This window comes from Ursus arctos, unplaced genomic scaffold (assembly GCF_023065955.2).
Source record: "Ursus arctos isolate Adak ecotype North America unplaced genomic scaffold, UrsArc2.0 scaffold_23, whole genome shotgun sequence".
NCBI lineage: Eukaryota > Metazoa > Chordata > Mammalia > Carnivora > Ursidae > Ursus > Ursus arctos.
Genome location: NW_026622908.1, coordinates 45,277,425 through 45,293,363, shown reverse-complemented (window position 1 = coordinate 45,293,363; position 15,939 = coordinate 45,277,425). Strand labels below are relative to the sequence as shown.

At 49.0% G+C, this 15,939-nt stretch overlaps 1 protein-coding gene across 7 annotated transcripts in view; it reads right to left on the bottom strand.

Moving 5' to 3' along the window:
* The window catches only part of PPFIA1 (PTPRF interacting protein alpha 1), an 85,510-nt gene extending 78,691 nt beyond the window's left edge, over window positions 1–6,819 (bottom strand). For 5 of the 7 annotated variants that reach the window (XM_044378349.3, XM_048216128.2, XM_044378348.3 and 2 more), the window contains exons 1-2: window positions 6,634–6,819; window positions 5,112–5,375 (exon numbers count right to left, since the gene is read on the bottom strand). In XM_044378349.3, the coding sequence (XP_044234284.1) occupies window positions 5,112–5,375 (264 nt within the window). In that variant the 5' untranslated portion in view covers window positions 6,634–6,819. The remainder of the gene's footprint in view (window positions 1–5,111; window positions 5,376–6,633) is intronic. The other 2 variants (XM_026482968.4, XM_026482967.4) reach the window with 1 other exon arrangement.
* Window positions 6,820–15,939: the final 9,120 nt, after the last annotated feature.

Genomic DNA, 15,939 nt, shown 5'->3' with positions numbered 1-15,939 from the left:
ACTAACAGAACTGACATGGCAAATACAACCATCGATTAAAGTAACCTCTAGAGCCAAGGAGGAACATTTCATGATAAAAGTTCCATCTACCAAGAAAACAAGAGTTCTAAATTTGAATAGATCTAATAACACAATCTCAAAATACATAAAAAGTGAGGAAAACAGAAAAGGAGAAAGAGCCAGATCCACAATCACAGAGGGAGACCTTAGGCACAGCTCTCAGTAACTGACAGAGCTAACAACAGCTACAAAGCCAGGGTGCAGGGCTGGGCTGTCCAATCTGCAGTCACAAGTGGCTAGTAAGTACCTGAAACGTGGCTACTCCAAATTGAGATGTGCTCAAATATAAAATACACACCAGATTTCAAAGACTTAAATATGATAAAAAGAATGTAAAATATTTCATTTGGTTTTTTCATGTTGATTATACACTGAAATGATATTTTGGACATTTGTGTTAGATAAAATATATTCTTAAAATTATTTTTACCTCTTTCTTACTTTATTTAATGTGGCTCCTAGAATCTGAATTACACGACTTAGAAACTTCCTCTCACCGATAAACACAGAACACTGCAGTTCCACCAATACACATTATTTTCAAGTGCTCAAGGAACACTTAACGAAAATGAATGTACACTGAGCCATGAGAAAAGTCCAACTCATTTCCAAGGACTGAAACAATGCAGGGCACATTTAGGGACTGCAACAGATTAACAGTTTATAGCCCCCCCCCCATTCATCACCTCCAAGGTGATGGTATTAGGACATGGAGACTTCAGGAAGTGACCAGGTCATGGGTGGAGAGAGCTCCCTCACCCCTGCCACAGCATGAGGACAGTGAGAAGCCGGCTGTCTTCGAACCAGGAAACCGGCTCTCACTGGACACTGAATCTACCCATGACCTGATCTTGAGGACTTCCCAGTCTCCAGAACTATGAGAAATAAACTTCTGTTGCCTATTAGCCAGCCAGTCTATGGTATTTTGTGATAGCAACCCCCAAAAACTAAGACAGATACCTTCATAGAATTAAGGTAGAAATCAGCAAAAAGGTAACTAGAAAATCCCCCTAAACATTGAGAAGTTAAGTGATATACTTCTAAAAAACTTTATGAATAAAAAGAGGATACCACAATGAAAACTAGAAAATATTTTTACATGAAAGATAATGAAAATTTGGCTTATCAAAAACTGTGGGATAAATAAAGTTGTGCTTAAAGGGAAACTCAGAGCTTTAAAATACATATACTGGAAAAGAAGAAAGGCTAAAAATCAAACTAAGTATTTAGCTCAAGAACTAGAAAAAAGAACAGCAAACAAAACACAAAGTAGATGGGGAAAAAAAGAACAGAAATTAATGAAATAGAAAACAAATACGAAAACAAATAGAAAAAAAATCAGTAAAGCCCGAAGTTGGTTGTTTGAAAGGACTAATAAAATTAATAATCCCCTAGCCAAGACTGATTAAGAAAAAGAGACAAAGCACAAATTACCAATACCAAGAATTTTTAAAAGGAAATATCACAACAAATTCTGCTGGTGATAAGGATATTATGAACCACTCTACACCATTACTTGGAAAGTTCGGGTGGCCTGAGCAAATTCCTAGGGGGAAAAATGCCTTATCTAAATAGACACAAGAAAAAATATAAAATCAGAAAAATCTTATTTTCATATAAAAGAATTAATCTGAAATTAAAAACCTTCTCACAAGGAAAACCCTACACCAGCTGGTTTTGCCAGTTAATTCTTCCAAAAATTGAAGGAAGAAAACATCAGGCTCACATGAACTGTTCTGGGAATACACAAGGAACACTTCCTACCTTATTTTATGAGACTAGCACAACCTTAATACCGAAACCCAACAAGGACAACAAGAAAGTACAATTACAGACCAACATCTCTCATGAATACAGATGCAAGATCCTAAGCAAAATATTAACAAATAAAATCCGGCAAAAAGAGAATACACAGACATCAAGTTGGGATTACTGCAGTAGCAAAAAAATTGTTTTAGGGGCGCCTGGGTGGCATAGCAGTTAAGCGTCTGCCTTCGGCTCAGGGCGTGATCCTGGCGTTATGGGATCGAGCCCCACATCAGGCTCCTCCGCTAGGAGCCTGCTTCTTCCTCTCCCACTCCCCCTGCTTGTGTTCCCTCTCTCGCTGGCTGTCTCTATCCCTGTCGAATAAATAAATAAAATCTTTAAAAAAAATTTGTTTTAAAGTTAAATCACCACATTAAAAAAAAAATCACTTGTCCCAAAAGATGCAGAAAACACATAATATAATTTAATTCATGATTTTAAAACAACTCCCAGCAAACTAAAAATAGAGGAGAATTTTCATGTTTTGATAAAAAATATCTACCAACAAAGCCCCAGATGGTATCATATGTGACGGTCAAATACTGAAAGCTCTCTCTCTGGTATTGAGAGTGAGACAAGGACACCTATTCTCTCCACTTCTATTCAACACCGTACTGAAGATCCCAGCTAGTATAAGAAGGCAAGAAAAATAAAAATGATTATTGCACTGGAAAGGAAAAAAAACATATCAGAAGACACCCCTGAGAGAATGAAAGGCAAACACACACAAGACTGTAAAAAACAAAACAAAACAAACAAAAAATCTGCCATCCATATAGGCATCCAAAATATATAAAAAGAACTCCTTCAAATCAATAAAAAACAAAACAGCCAACCCAATCAAAAAATGGGCAAGAGACAATTATTTCATAAGAGAGATCCAAGTGGCCAATAAACACCCACAGAGAAGTCCTGCCCTTGCCATTTACTGGTCATGGGCAAGCGGCAAGCTCACACCATACTCAGCTTCCTACCACTCGACACCCACCAGACAGCTAAAATGCAAGAACTGACAATGCCAAGGGTCAGACAGCCACTGAGCGCTCTCACACCGTGGGTGGTGGGTGAACACACACACACACGATCACTCAGCAACGCTGCTCCTCTGAGCACACCCAACAGCAATGTATACGTACCTGCACCAACAAACAAGCAGGGAGGGTCGGGCAGCATTTGTAAATACCCGTGCCCAGCAGAAAGCATCGACTACGGTATATTCACACACCAGGGACTAGACAGCAAGGAGAATAACAAAGCCACACGAGGCCAAACAGACACATCTCACAAACATAAGGCTAAATGACTATTTATATGAAATCAAGAGCACACCAAAGCAATCAATGGAAAAGTCAAGACCATTGGTAGCTTTGGAGCACAGTTACTGGGAGTGGGTAGGAGGGGGCTTTGGGAAACCTGGTAATGTTCTATTTCTTCATCTAGGTGGTGGTTATAAGCACGTGTTCACTAAGTGAAAAAAGTCTCTGAAATGTACACTTACAACTGTGAATTTTTCTGATTATGTTATAGTTAAAATTTGTTAATGTATGTTATTACTTGCTCATATAACGTGCTAATAGTACAAATGCATTTACTCATATACCTATCCGGCCACACTATCAGCCACCAAACATGAGTCAAACACCAGGGAAAGCAAAGTTCCAAAAACAGTTTACTTAATGGTTCCTGTGTTTCTGAAATGCTGGTCTCAGGTGCTCAGGCCTGGAGGCAGGCAGGGAGGAAGGGAGGCAGGGAGGAGGGGAGGCCAGGGAGGTAGGGAGATGAGCAGGCAGGGAGGCCAGGAGGCCAGGGAGGTGAAGAGGTGCTAAGGTGGGGAGGCAGGGAGGCCAGGGAGGCGGGTGTGGCCAGTGTTACACTCTCCACTCAACGAAGAGCTTCTAGGTTACACCACACTGAGCAGTAGCTAAAAACAAATCACTGAACAACGGTGTCACCCTGTTGGGGTGACAAACTCCACCGCACAAAACTGTCCCTTCTGTTAGGTCGTGTGTGCTCATTCTTTCAAAAATCAACCTGATCAAACACTTAAGTATTTGATAGGCGCTTCAGTGCATGGCCTCAAATTACACTAAAATACAATCACAAAACAAAAAACAAACAAAAGCTACTGAAAAATACACAAGTACTCTAAAATCCTGGCGGAGCATCGTTTGGCCGGTCCTTTCGAGCTTGCGGTAATAAAACCTGACCTGCCCAAACTACATAATTTGTGAGGCCTGCACAAGAAAAACCGCGATGGCTCTCTGAGCCCACGGAAAAGGAGCACTACAGACCAACGCCAGATTATTATTGCTAAAAAGGAAATGCAAACGTTTGGGTTATCAATCTTTCAGGAGAACTGACTACAGCCAAGAAACGCATTCAGGCTGGCAATTACTCATTTACTCATTTAGCACTGCACACCGATGGCGGGAGCACAAACATGTGCTTAGGCAGGCCTACGGGAAAGGACCACAGACGCGCCTATTACGGGTAAGTCAAGTGGCACCTCGGCGGCTGTGAACACCCAAGTGACCCCCGTGTCTCCTGCAGGCTAGGTGCCACTCTCCTTACTCTTTCGTGGGTGACGTTCTCCCCTCACCTGTCATTACATCCTCGCTCGGCTCCACAAGACGAGGCTTTGAAACACCAGTCCAAATGTCACGTACTCAGATGAATGACTTCAGTGTCACTTCAAGCTTACAATTTGCATCAGCCAAGAGAAAGTTCCGAAGGAATGAATCTCTGATGTCCCCCACGACAAAAGTCATTTACAAAACACAGGTATTCTTATAAAGGGAGACGGTGAAAATATCTTTCCTGTGAGATCAATCCTATCTGTCCATTAAATTTCATTAGAAAATGGGAACTATCTGATAAAATCCATGAGACACACATGTTCAGCAAGAAAGGCCTGAGACAACTGAATGGAAGAAACCACACAGCTTGGATGCCTCATGGCCCTTGTCCAAAATCTTTGGAGCACTGTCCCAAATCTAGACAGTTCCTTCTGCTGCCCGAGGAAGGGAACAAGAGTTACGAGGTGTTTAAAGTAAAGCGCACCACAGAGTTCGTCCTCCCTCAGAGGTTTAACCCTCGGGAACTCTCTCTGCACGTGACTTACGAAAACCAGAACCACCATTTCAGAAACTCGTCTAAAACACGGACACCATGAAAGATGATACCATAAAAAAACATTTAGAGAGAAAGCAAGCATCTGTGGAGTTCCAGGTGAAAAGCATCCATACCTGTGGGAGTGCAGTATTGAGCTGCCTCTGCAAGGAGTCTCTCTCATGACCAACCTCGTGTAACTTCCCCTGGGTCAATGCCAGCGTTTCCTGAGTCTCTCTCAGCGTGTCCAGAAGACGGTCTCTCTCTTCCAGCATGGACACCATCAACTGCTCAAAATGCGAATCTGCGTCTGGCTGCGAAGGGGAGCCGGACCCATGGCTCCCGCTTCCTCCTGGCGGGCCTTCTGCTTCACTGATGGTCGGCATCACCTCGCACATCATCTTGAAAGAAAAGACACAGACTCCAGTCATTAAGTGCAAAATAAAGGCTCCCACAAACCTGCAACTTTATAGCTATGTGTAGCTAATAAACTGAAGCTTGACAGACAGCCTCATTATTCTCAGATCTGTTACGCTCTGAATATAAATCAGGGGGAAAACATACACATAGCAATCCTGAGTGCCGGAACACACAAGATGAACACATTAATATGCACAATAATCCAGTGAAGGGGTAAAGACCCCAGAGACTACCCCTCACATAAAGAACAAACCCTTTGGCATCTTGTTTGCAAAGCTGTACTTTCTAGTTGTTGGAAACAAGTGTGCTTCTGTAACTTTTTTTTTTTTCCTATTTCCCGGTGGGGGAGAGAAAGTCAAAACACATGCCACCCAATCATTTTTCAGGAAAAGCACAGAAGGAGCATACAGCCAGTAAAACTGACAAGTACAAAATCCATCAGGCATCTTACAGGAATGTGTGCAGTCAGCTCCTGAGGAGGACTGACGGCTCCCTGAATGCTCGGGCTGGATTTGGTGAGCACTAAAAGGAACTGGATTCGTTAAGGGCTGGGAAAGGTGTTTTTCAATGGCTGCAAGGTACGACGGTCAGGCAATCGAACTTATGTAAGTTTACAGCCGAAAAAAAGAAAAGAAGGAAAACTTGCACAACGGACATGAAGCGGGTCGCTACAGCCGCGGATGGCTAGGAAGGAAGGAAGGAAGGAAGGAAAAGTGAAAGGGGAGAACGGAGACGCTATTAAATGTCTCCAACATAACGCCAGCACGAGGGGAAGGAGGGCCGGTTCCGGAGGCTGGACCCCCCGAGAAGGCGATGCCCAGGACTGCTCCCCGGGCAGCGACAGAACGACCTCCGCTCCCCTCGCACCCGCACCGGGCGCCGCAGAGTCCCCGGACCCCGAGGCAGGGAGAACCGCTGACAACTGGAGCGCAGCCCAGGTCGCGGCTTCTCACGGCCACAGGTCCTCGGGACCCGCGCCCGGCGCCGGGTTGACCGGGGCTGACTGGGCCACCGGGGTGACCGGGGCGCCGCGGTCAGGTGAGGGGGCGGCGCGCGGCCCCAGGAGCCCGTCCCTCGGGGAGGGTCCGCCGGGGGTCCCACTGGGGTCCCGGGCCCCCGCCCCCGCGCCCAGAGAGCTGACAGCGAGCGCCGCGCAGCCGCCGCGAGGAGGGGGCCGGCGCCCGGGGCGACCTCGGCCCCGCTCCGCCCCGAGCCTGCCTCGGTCTCCCGCTCCTTTACCTTGCTCGCCGGCGGGAGCGGGCGTGGAGGCTCCGCGGCGGCTCGCGGGCGGGTGCTCGCTCCGGGCGAGCTCGGGGCCCGACGAAGGCAGCCCGCGCCCGCGCCCGCCGGCCCCGGGCCCGCAGCCCCCAGTCACTAAGGCCGGCCCGCGGCCGGACACTGGCTGAGCGCAGGAGGAGCGGGCCCGGCTGCGCGTCGCCGGCGTCAACGTGCCCGACGTCGGGCGCGTCGGCGCAGCGTCAGCGCCGAGCGCCGCCGACCGGCCCCGCCCCCCCGGGAGGAGCGCCGCGGAGGCCGAGTGCGCAAGCGCCGCCCCCTCAGGTGGGCGGACCGGGCCTCTCGGGCGTCGATTGGCTAGGTGCGAGCGGAGCCCCGCCCTCAGCCCCGCCCCGCCCAGGTGAGGGTCGTCTCCTCTGAGCAACCGCTCCCCGGAGGCATCTGCCCCCAAATCTGCCCTTACGGCCGTTATCGAACGTCTACTGTGCATCAGGTTCTGAGCCAGACCCTTACTAGACGTCACGTCCCCACACCTTACAGGAGGGCACGCCCAGGAGCAAGTTACCTGCCGGCTGCCTCCTTGGGAGCAAACCAAATCTTACAGGACTGAGAAGGACGCGGTTTCTACGCAGGGCCGCTCACCGAGCCTTACCTGCTCTACCTGCGGAGGCCCAGGTGGGCAGCGTTTGATGTGGAGGCTCGTGGGCGCTGTGTGGGGAGTGCAGGCTTGGGAGCCAGGCACAGCTGGTTCAACTCCCGGCACATGCCTGTCCCTGCGGTGTGGGGCTGGGCAACTCAGGGGAGCCCGCTGGCACTCAGTGCCCCAGGTGTAGGACGCGAAAATGACACAGACCTACCCCAGGGGTGTTTTAACAACTGGAACCCAACGGTGGTCGGTTTTATCTTTGTCCTTATTCATATTCATATTTTGTACTTAAACTTTTAAAAACACCTGTTATATGCCAAGTCCCGTGCTAGATCTTGCAGACACAGAGAAGAGAAATACACCTTTTTAGTAAGTTAAAGCAGATGCCTCCCCCTCACGGTTTGACACCTGGAGCAGAAACTCTTCACAGGCCAAAATGTCAGGGCATTGCTGCCAGGCACCACTGGCTACCGTACGTCTGTGGTGAGGTAGCCAGGAGCCCCTGAACTAACCCAACTCTCAGTGAAGTTTGCATGGGGAGCGGGTGAAAGCTTCGGAGGTGGCTTCCGTGCTTCCCACTGTGAGCTCCCCAAGAACAGGTGCTACTTCTGATTGGCTTTATCTCCTAGGGTCCAGGAACACACCTTTCTTTCATTCGTGTATTCATTTATCAAATAAATATCGACTACACGTAAATCCGAATTTGTACCCCTGACCCGGGGTCTGGGACGGAGGAGAGTTTCCAGCTCTCTTCAAGCGTACCAGCTTAATTCATCCAGCCCACGTTTGCACCACACCCATGAAGTATCTGTCTCCTAAGAAATCAACTCAATGCCAAAATTTAGTTCAACGGTGTGGAATGTTCATTCATTTCACGGACATGTGTAGAGCATTATGAGCCAGGCATGGCCTAGGTTTCGGGAACACAGAGCTGTTTAAGATATCACTTGGCCCAGTTCACAGCCTGGAGGGGAGAGGAGAAAGACTATTACAGTGTCAAGTTAGCAAGTGTGTAACTTAGTGCCTTGGGACCACAGAGGAAGGAATTACCGAAGGAATTACCGCATCACAGAAGGGGCTTCACAGAGGACATAACACCTCAGCTGGGTCTCAAAGGATGAGCAGTTCTCCAAGCAGAGAAGGGAGAAGCCCACTCGGTCTAGTACCAGGAAAAAGAGATCCCAGATTTCACTCATTTTCCTTCGTTCACACCATTCCCCCAGATTGCAAAATCATTAAGAGGAAAATTGTAAACAACTTAAATGGCCAAAAAAAGAGATTGATTAAGTCTTTGCACTTTCAAATGACAGAGAGCTTGCTGGCATCCACAGTCATGTTTTCAGTTAAGTAGCTGATGACCGGCAACATTCCACATCTCAACTGTGGCCGTGGTCACACAACTATGTGCCTTCGTCAGAACTCACAGAACTGCCCATTAGTATGGGAAGTGTGCTCTAATTTTTAAAATGGAGGAAAAAACTTAAAAAAAAAAAGCAAGTTACAAACAAGTATAGACAGTGTGCGCCCAGATTCAAAGAAGAAAACATCTGTGTTAAGATGAAGAATGTGTCATGTAAAATGTCTTGTTTCTGAAAAACCCTAGAATATTATTAACCAAAGTGATGAAGTTTCAAGAAGATGAGTTTTACATGAAATAAAGCATTTTTGAAAAGCAAAATTAAATTTTAAGTTTCAAAGTTGTAAAAGACAAACATATATGTTTATATTGGACCCCAGTCAATTAGTGTTCCACATTTCTCCATATACACATAGGTTTATATATTCCCGGAAAGAGATATGTCAGAATGTTGGCAGTTGTCTTTGCGGGAGACTGGGTATTTTTCATTTCCTTCTTTGTGCTTTCCAGATACTTCATCATGAATGTGCATTATTTCTATCATTAGGCAAGCCCCCCCCACACACAAATGTTCCTTTGGTAAAACCCAGGCAAGCACGAATCATGAAAACTGGCTTTCCGAAAGCTAAAATGCCTTTTCTACGTATTTATACTGCGCAACTAAACTGTTCCCCCAAAGTATTTATCTGAAAAATATTTTAGCAACTGGGTGGCATCCTTGTAAGGCTCAGTCAGGAAAACAACGAGCAGGGGAAACATTTTCACTCCAACCCTCCTGTCGAAGGTTCGATAAAGAAAACCCAGTAACGTGGGAGGGGAGCGGATAGATAGTTCAGTGTTATGCCCAGGGTTGTGTTTTCACAAATGTGTCCACCAGCTCAGCTCTCTGGATGATGTCGTTGTCAACCTCAAACATGACCCGGGCCACCTCTCCTTTCTAGAAATGTAAGCAGCTCAGGAGGAGCGTTCCTATAAGATCAGAGTGTGGCCTGGCCTCTGTCCTAGAGATCTGGGTGTGTCCCAGATCTATCGAAAGGATGGAGAACAACCGGAGGAAGGCGGCTGTGATGATACAGTTCGGCAAAGGTCCGAGCTGGGGTGGGTGGCAGAAGATGTGGCCCTAGGTTCAAGAGGAAGAAACTGAAGCCCAGTTTCCCTTCAAGTCCCAAAAAGGGTTCACCCACAAGCACCCGGTTAGTCTAGAACACAGTTGGAACTGGAGCCCTGAGTAAACCGGGGGCTTTTGATTCCTGATCCGGTCGCTACGCTGTTGTGACCAAGGAGTGGTCTCTTTAAGGGACAACAAGGCGTAAGCCTTCTACCCAAGGGTCTCCAATGCTGCCCAAGGAGTCCAGTCCCTGTGGAAGAGGTGGGGGCCCTGGGCTTGGGGACTTCGGCCACTAGCGTCAACGCTGCTTGGGTTTCCCGTGTGTCCCTGCTGAGGCGGCAGGCGGTAAAGAAGGAGAGAGGGAAAGAAAGGGAACCATTGTACTTGCTTTTCTCCTTTCCTTCTCGAAGTAATTCACAGTCAGTCCTGTATCCTTCCTACTACACGGAGGAGGAGACAGAGAGCCAACTGGCCGGTGAGCTGGGGAGATCACCAGCCAGAGTGTTCCGGTTGCCACGGCAGTTCGAGTTCTCATTGTTAACCGATACTGGAATTTTGATCCATGAGGGAGACAGTTGGGCAGTTGGTTGAGATGTGTCCCTCCCTGAGAGCACAGAAGGAAAAGTCACATTTGCAGAACATTTGTGGAACCCCACTCCATATAACCTCACTCGACCCTTACGGGTGTACAATGAGGACACTGAGACCCCACAGATGAACTTCCCTGCCCAGTTCATGGTTCCGTTGAAGCTGGACTTGAACCAAAGACTGGCTCCAAAGACAGTCTTGGTGCTACACCAAAACATGTCCCCAGGCCCCCAAAGCTGGGGACAACCCCCCCCCCAGATCAGTGCTGGACCGCCAAGATACTGACCCTGATGCCCACTGAGGGTCTCTGGGCCTCCCGGCCACCTTGTCCCAGCACAGTGCCAGGCACAGGGAGCCCCCAGCTCCTGGAGTTTCCCAAGCCTTCCCACACGGGTGTGAAGACTTCCATCCCCTTCTTCTGTATAATTATATTTTAAAAGCAAGTCGTAAACATCTTGCAGTGTGTATCTCTTGACAACTTCCTTGTGTTCCTCACATTCGTAGCAATGCCCAGCTATTGCAGGGAGAAGGCCCAGAGACGTAGTTCAAGCTCTCCCCGGGCTGGGCTGGAGCCCTGGCCCCACCTTTGCCTTGACCTCTCTGGGCTCAGTTTCCTCATTCCTGAGGTGAGGCTGGTAGTGCCCCCAAGGAGGCTGTCCGCGAGGGCTCAGGGAGTCAGGAAAGGCTATACGGGAGATCACCAGCGGAAGTCCCTTGTATCTGGGCCTTGCCTACCCCCCTGGAGGGAAGCGGGATTGTTCCCAGTCCACTGGCATCTCATTCCCCTTTGTCCCCGACAGGCTGACAGAGGGCCTGGGCCCCTGTTCTCATCAGTGCCATGTAAAGGACAGCCTGCGGGGTCTCTGGGGGGTTTCTTCTGGGGTGACTGAGAAAGCCCCAAGGCCACCGCCCTCTCCCATGTGTAGCCTGAGATCCTGCCCAGTGTGTTTCCAGACGGGAAATTCTTCCCACTGTCTCTTGGGAAGGTTATGTGTTTCCCGACCCCAAATAGCCAGAAAGACCCGTCCAGAAATCTAGAAAGAAGAGGGCGCCTAGCTGGTTCAGTCAGCTGGGCGTTGGACTGCTGATCTCAGCTCAGGTCTTGATCTCAGGGTCTTGAGTTCAAGCCCTGCATTGGGTTCTATGCTGGGCACAGAGCCTACTAAAAAAAAGGAAAGAAAGAAGAAAGGAAGGAAGGAAGGGAAGAAGGAAAGAGGGAAGGAAAGAAAGAAGGAAGGAAAGGAAAGAGGGAAGGAAAGAAAGAAGGAAAGAAGGGAAGAGGGGAAGGAAGGAAGGAAGGAAGGCAGGCTCCCTGCTCAGTGGGGGAAGGAAAGAAAAGAAGTACAGAAAAAGGGTAAAGTGTGGTAACTGTCTTTGTAGAGTTAAACTTATCACCACGAAGGGGCTACTGGTTGATCCAGTCAAAGCGAGGACAGGAAGCGCTGCCACGTGGAGTCACCTGGAAGGGCGAGGTTGACAGCTGGGAGCTGCAGAGTGGCGTTGCTGGCACGTGGGACGTGGGACGGCGGCAGTCTTACTGGCTTGGGGCTGTGGCATGAGGGGGGTGCCTCTGCCAGTGGTGACTCATTCTTGCAAATAAAATAAATATTAATGAGTTTATACACACAGTCTTCCTCAAACAAAGCCGATGAGTGGTGTTTCAAGGAATAAGCAGTTCAAGTACTTAACTGGCAACGGCGGGCCTGCTTCCGGGTGGTGCCACGAAGCTTGCTGAGGGACCCAAATGGTACAGGATCCGAAACCCCCCAGTAATACATGTAGGCATTTTCCGGGGTTCGAATATTCACTGCCCACTGCAGTTTCCTGTCAAGCAGTTGAAAAATTCCATCACTAAAAAATCACCTCATGGGTGAGACCTGAGGACATTATGTTGAGTGAAATACACCTGTCACCAAAGGACACATTTCACCGAGAAGAGGTCCCTGGAATGGCTAGCTTCACGGGGGACAGAGAGCGGATGGCGGGCACCGGGGCTGGGGGAAAGATGGGCGTTGGTGTCTCCCAGGGACAGAGGTTCAGTTTGGAAAAATGGAAAGTTCTGGAGGCGATTCTGGGGATGGCTGTGCAATGTGAATGTGCTTCAGACCACTGAGCTCCACAGTTAAAAATAGTTGAGATGGTAAATTTCGTGTTATATGTTTTTTACCACATTAAAAAAAAGCAGCCAGTACTCCTGCTCTTGCCCAGCTTGATGATGATTTGTACAGACTCCTAAGGATTTGCCAGTATCGATGCCCAGGGAAAGAAATTTTTCCACGACTAAAACATTTGTCATGAAACAAAGGATTAAGATTATCAGATAGGGCAACTAACCTTTTAAATATTAGACATTTGTGGAATTATCTTTAAGTGTTTTTTAATGATCTGTATTTGGCAATTTTTTTTTTTGTTAATTCCTTCTTTAAATGTTTGCTATTATCAAATGTCTGTAACAGATGGAGGTCATTTTCACATGTTATTAAAGTATGTAATCTTGCAAAATAATGGTTTATAATGAGAAGAAGCCATGTGTGGGGCACTCAGGTGGCTCAGTCGGCGAAGTGTCTGCCTTTGGCTCAGGTCATGTTCCCGGGATCCTGAGATCAAGCCCCACGTCGGGCTCCCTGCTCAGTGGGGAGTCTGCTTCTCCCTCTGCCTCTGTCCCTCCTTATCCCCTGCTTGTGCTCTCCCTGACCCTCCCCCTGCTTGTGCTCTCCCTGACCCTCCCCCTGCTTGTGCTCTCTCGCGCTCTCTTGCTCTCTGTCAAATAAATAAATAAAATCTTAAAAAAAAAAAAAGAAGCCATGTGTTTGTGATTTTTTTTTTTTCCCAAAACACCTGTGAACCTGTGTGTTCTGGTCGCTCACCATTTAAAAGCACATAAATATAGTGTTCTGAAAGCTACGGAATAATTAAGGTCCCCAAGCCTTCAAAGTGAGCATGTGTTGGGAGTTTGGAAACCATGATTGCCGCCATACCCGGGAAGCGGGAGCATCCTGAGAGGCTGTGCCAAGTGGTGCCCGCCCCGCACCAGCCTCGCCCCGTGGAGCACTAACCCAGCGTCACATTCAAGCACCTTCGGGGGAATGATCTGGGGCATGCAGACAACAGCAGTACAACCAGGAAAGCTTTTCTCTTTCTTCCTGACACTTCCTTATGATCACTTTTAACTTTCGGGGCACCTGGCCGGCTCGGTCGGTGGAGCGCGAGACTCTTGACCTGGGGGTCGTGAGTTCGAGCCCCATGTTGGGGGCAGGGATTCCTTGAAAACAAAATCTTTTTAAAAATCACATTAACTTTTATAGATGCCATGACAAGCATTAGACATTGCAGTTTTTATGCATTTCGCTCATTTATCTGGCAGACACGCTCACGTCGAGCCGCTTTATGCCGGGCACCAGGCCAGGCACCAGAAATACATCAATGAATCAAGACGTCCGAGCCCAAAGTCTAGGTGGAGTAAGAGGAGAATGAGCAATAAATCTGCATCTGCTTTGAATATAGTGTGTGTTTGGGCCAGTGACAGCTCTTGAGACGGACTTGCATCTGCCGACCCTGAGTCAAGAAGAGGAGTTGAGGCTGCCGTGTGGCTTTGGGCTTCTCTCCAGCCTTCTGCGTCTCCCATTATGTGGAGGAGGAAATGAGCTTCCGGGAAGAAGCCAGAGTGGCAGACGGACATGAAAACTCAGGGTCGGTTAACCGATGAATCCATCCGTCAAGCTAAGAGCTCTTACGTGCGCTGTGGATCTTTGTCTTGGAGGGCGCGGTTGCCAACCTTCGCGGCTAATACCGAGTTAATTTAGACACAGAGGCTTAGCATTTCATGTAACGACAAATGGGAAAAGCTGAAAAACTTTTTGCTTGAGATGGGCGCCTCTGTATTAGTTTGCTAGGGCTGCTGTTACCAAGTCCCTTGGTCTGGGCACGTTAAACAACAGATATGTACCGTCCCCTGGTCCCGGAGGCTGGAAGCCTGAGGTCCAGGCGCAGGCAGGGCAGGGACCCCTGAGGCCTCTCTTCTTGTGTGTGGACGGCCGTGCTGTCCCTGGGTCCTCACGGGGTCGTTCCTCTGTGCGTGTCTGTGTCCTGATCCCCTCTTCGTGGAAGGACCCCGGTCATGTTGGATAGGGCCTGCCCTTGTCACCTTAAATCATCTCTTTAAAGACCCCAACTCTCAGTACAGTCACATTCTCAGGTGCTGGAGGTTAGGGCTCCAACCTAGGAACTTGGGGGACAGGGGTCAGCCCCCGACATCCGCAGGGCCCCTGGATATGGGCAGTGCAGATTCACTGGTCACCTTCCCCCACATGCAGTGTGGCCTTCTTGCCCCTCCCCCACATTCCCAGCGTCACAGGGTGACGAGTATGAACTGGACCAGCCAGGGTGGCATTCGAGGGCTGCAGGATGCTCTCTGCCACCTCGAGAGACTGGTAACAATGAATCTAGCAACGCTCAAGCTGGCAGCAGATTCTTAAATCCTCATTAGTAAATTATATTTTTCACTCTCACACCTGAAGAATAGCTAGTCATTTCTTTTTTAAATTAGATTTACTGGGGCTTCTGGGTGGCTCCCTCAGTGAAGTGTCTACCTTTGGCTCCAGTCATGATCCCGGGGTCCTGGGATTGAGCCCCAGGTAAGGCTCCTTGCTCAGTGGGGAGACTGCTTCTCCCTCTCTCTCTGCCCCTCCCCCGCCATGCTCTCTTTCTGTCTCTCTAATAAATAAAATCTTTTAAAAAATTAAAAAAATAAATTAGATTTATTTATTTATTCTAGTGAGAGAGAGACAGAGAGGAGCAGGGGGAGGGGCAGAGGGCGAGGGAGAATCCCAAGCAGACTCCACGCTGAGTGCAGAGCCTGACACGGGGCTCGATCCCACGACCCTGAGCTCATGACCGGAGTCGGACGCTCAGCGGACTGCACCAGCCAGGTGGCCCTCCCTGTTCTTTATACAGCGCTGTGGAGAGGTCAGCAAGTGACGATTTGCCTTGACCTGTAGCTGGCCGGCGACTTCTTTATCCCGGCTACTGTCTTCCTCTAATTGTGCGTTCACAGCGTTTTTAGGGAGGAACCTGTGATTTTCTTGGGCTTTCTAGATTTTCACACATCTGAGGCTTCTTCCAGGCTGCCTCCCTAAGTAGCGCGTGACTTTAGGTCCAAAGAGTTGGGTGGGTCAGATCGGATGTGAGAAGAAAAATGTCCCCACGTGTGAGGCAAACGTGTTTCCCACCCATGGAGCCTGCACAGCCTGCTGCAGCCGTCCCACGCGGGCGCCCTCCTCCACGCCGCCCTCCTCCCCTGCCCCTGCCCCTGCCTTCGATTCCAGCCTTGCTCGGTGCCTGAGCCGCGGGCACCTTCTCCTGGCCCCAGGATGAGGAAATGAGGGCTTCCAGCTTGGCCGAGACTGAGGGAGAGCGTTCTCAGAAGCTGCTGGCTGGGATTCAGAACGCAGGAAGGGAAGAGGCCTGATTCTCGGACAGTGGGGGTGGGGTTGATTATTATTATCATTTGGATGGAAATCTCCACCTGCGAGGAGTGCTTCTCCTGAGCCAGACAAGGTGGCCGCGTCCCTGGGTCCTGATGAAGCCCCAAAGGCCCAAAGCCCCAGGCCG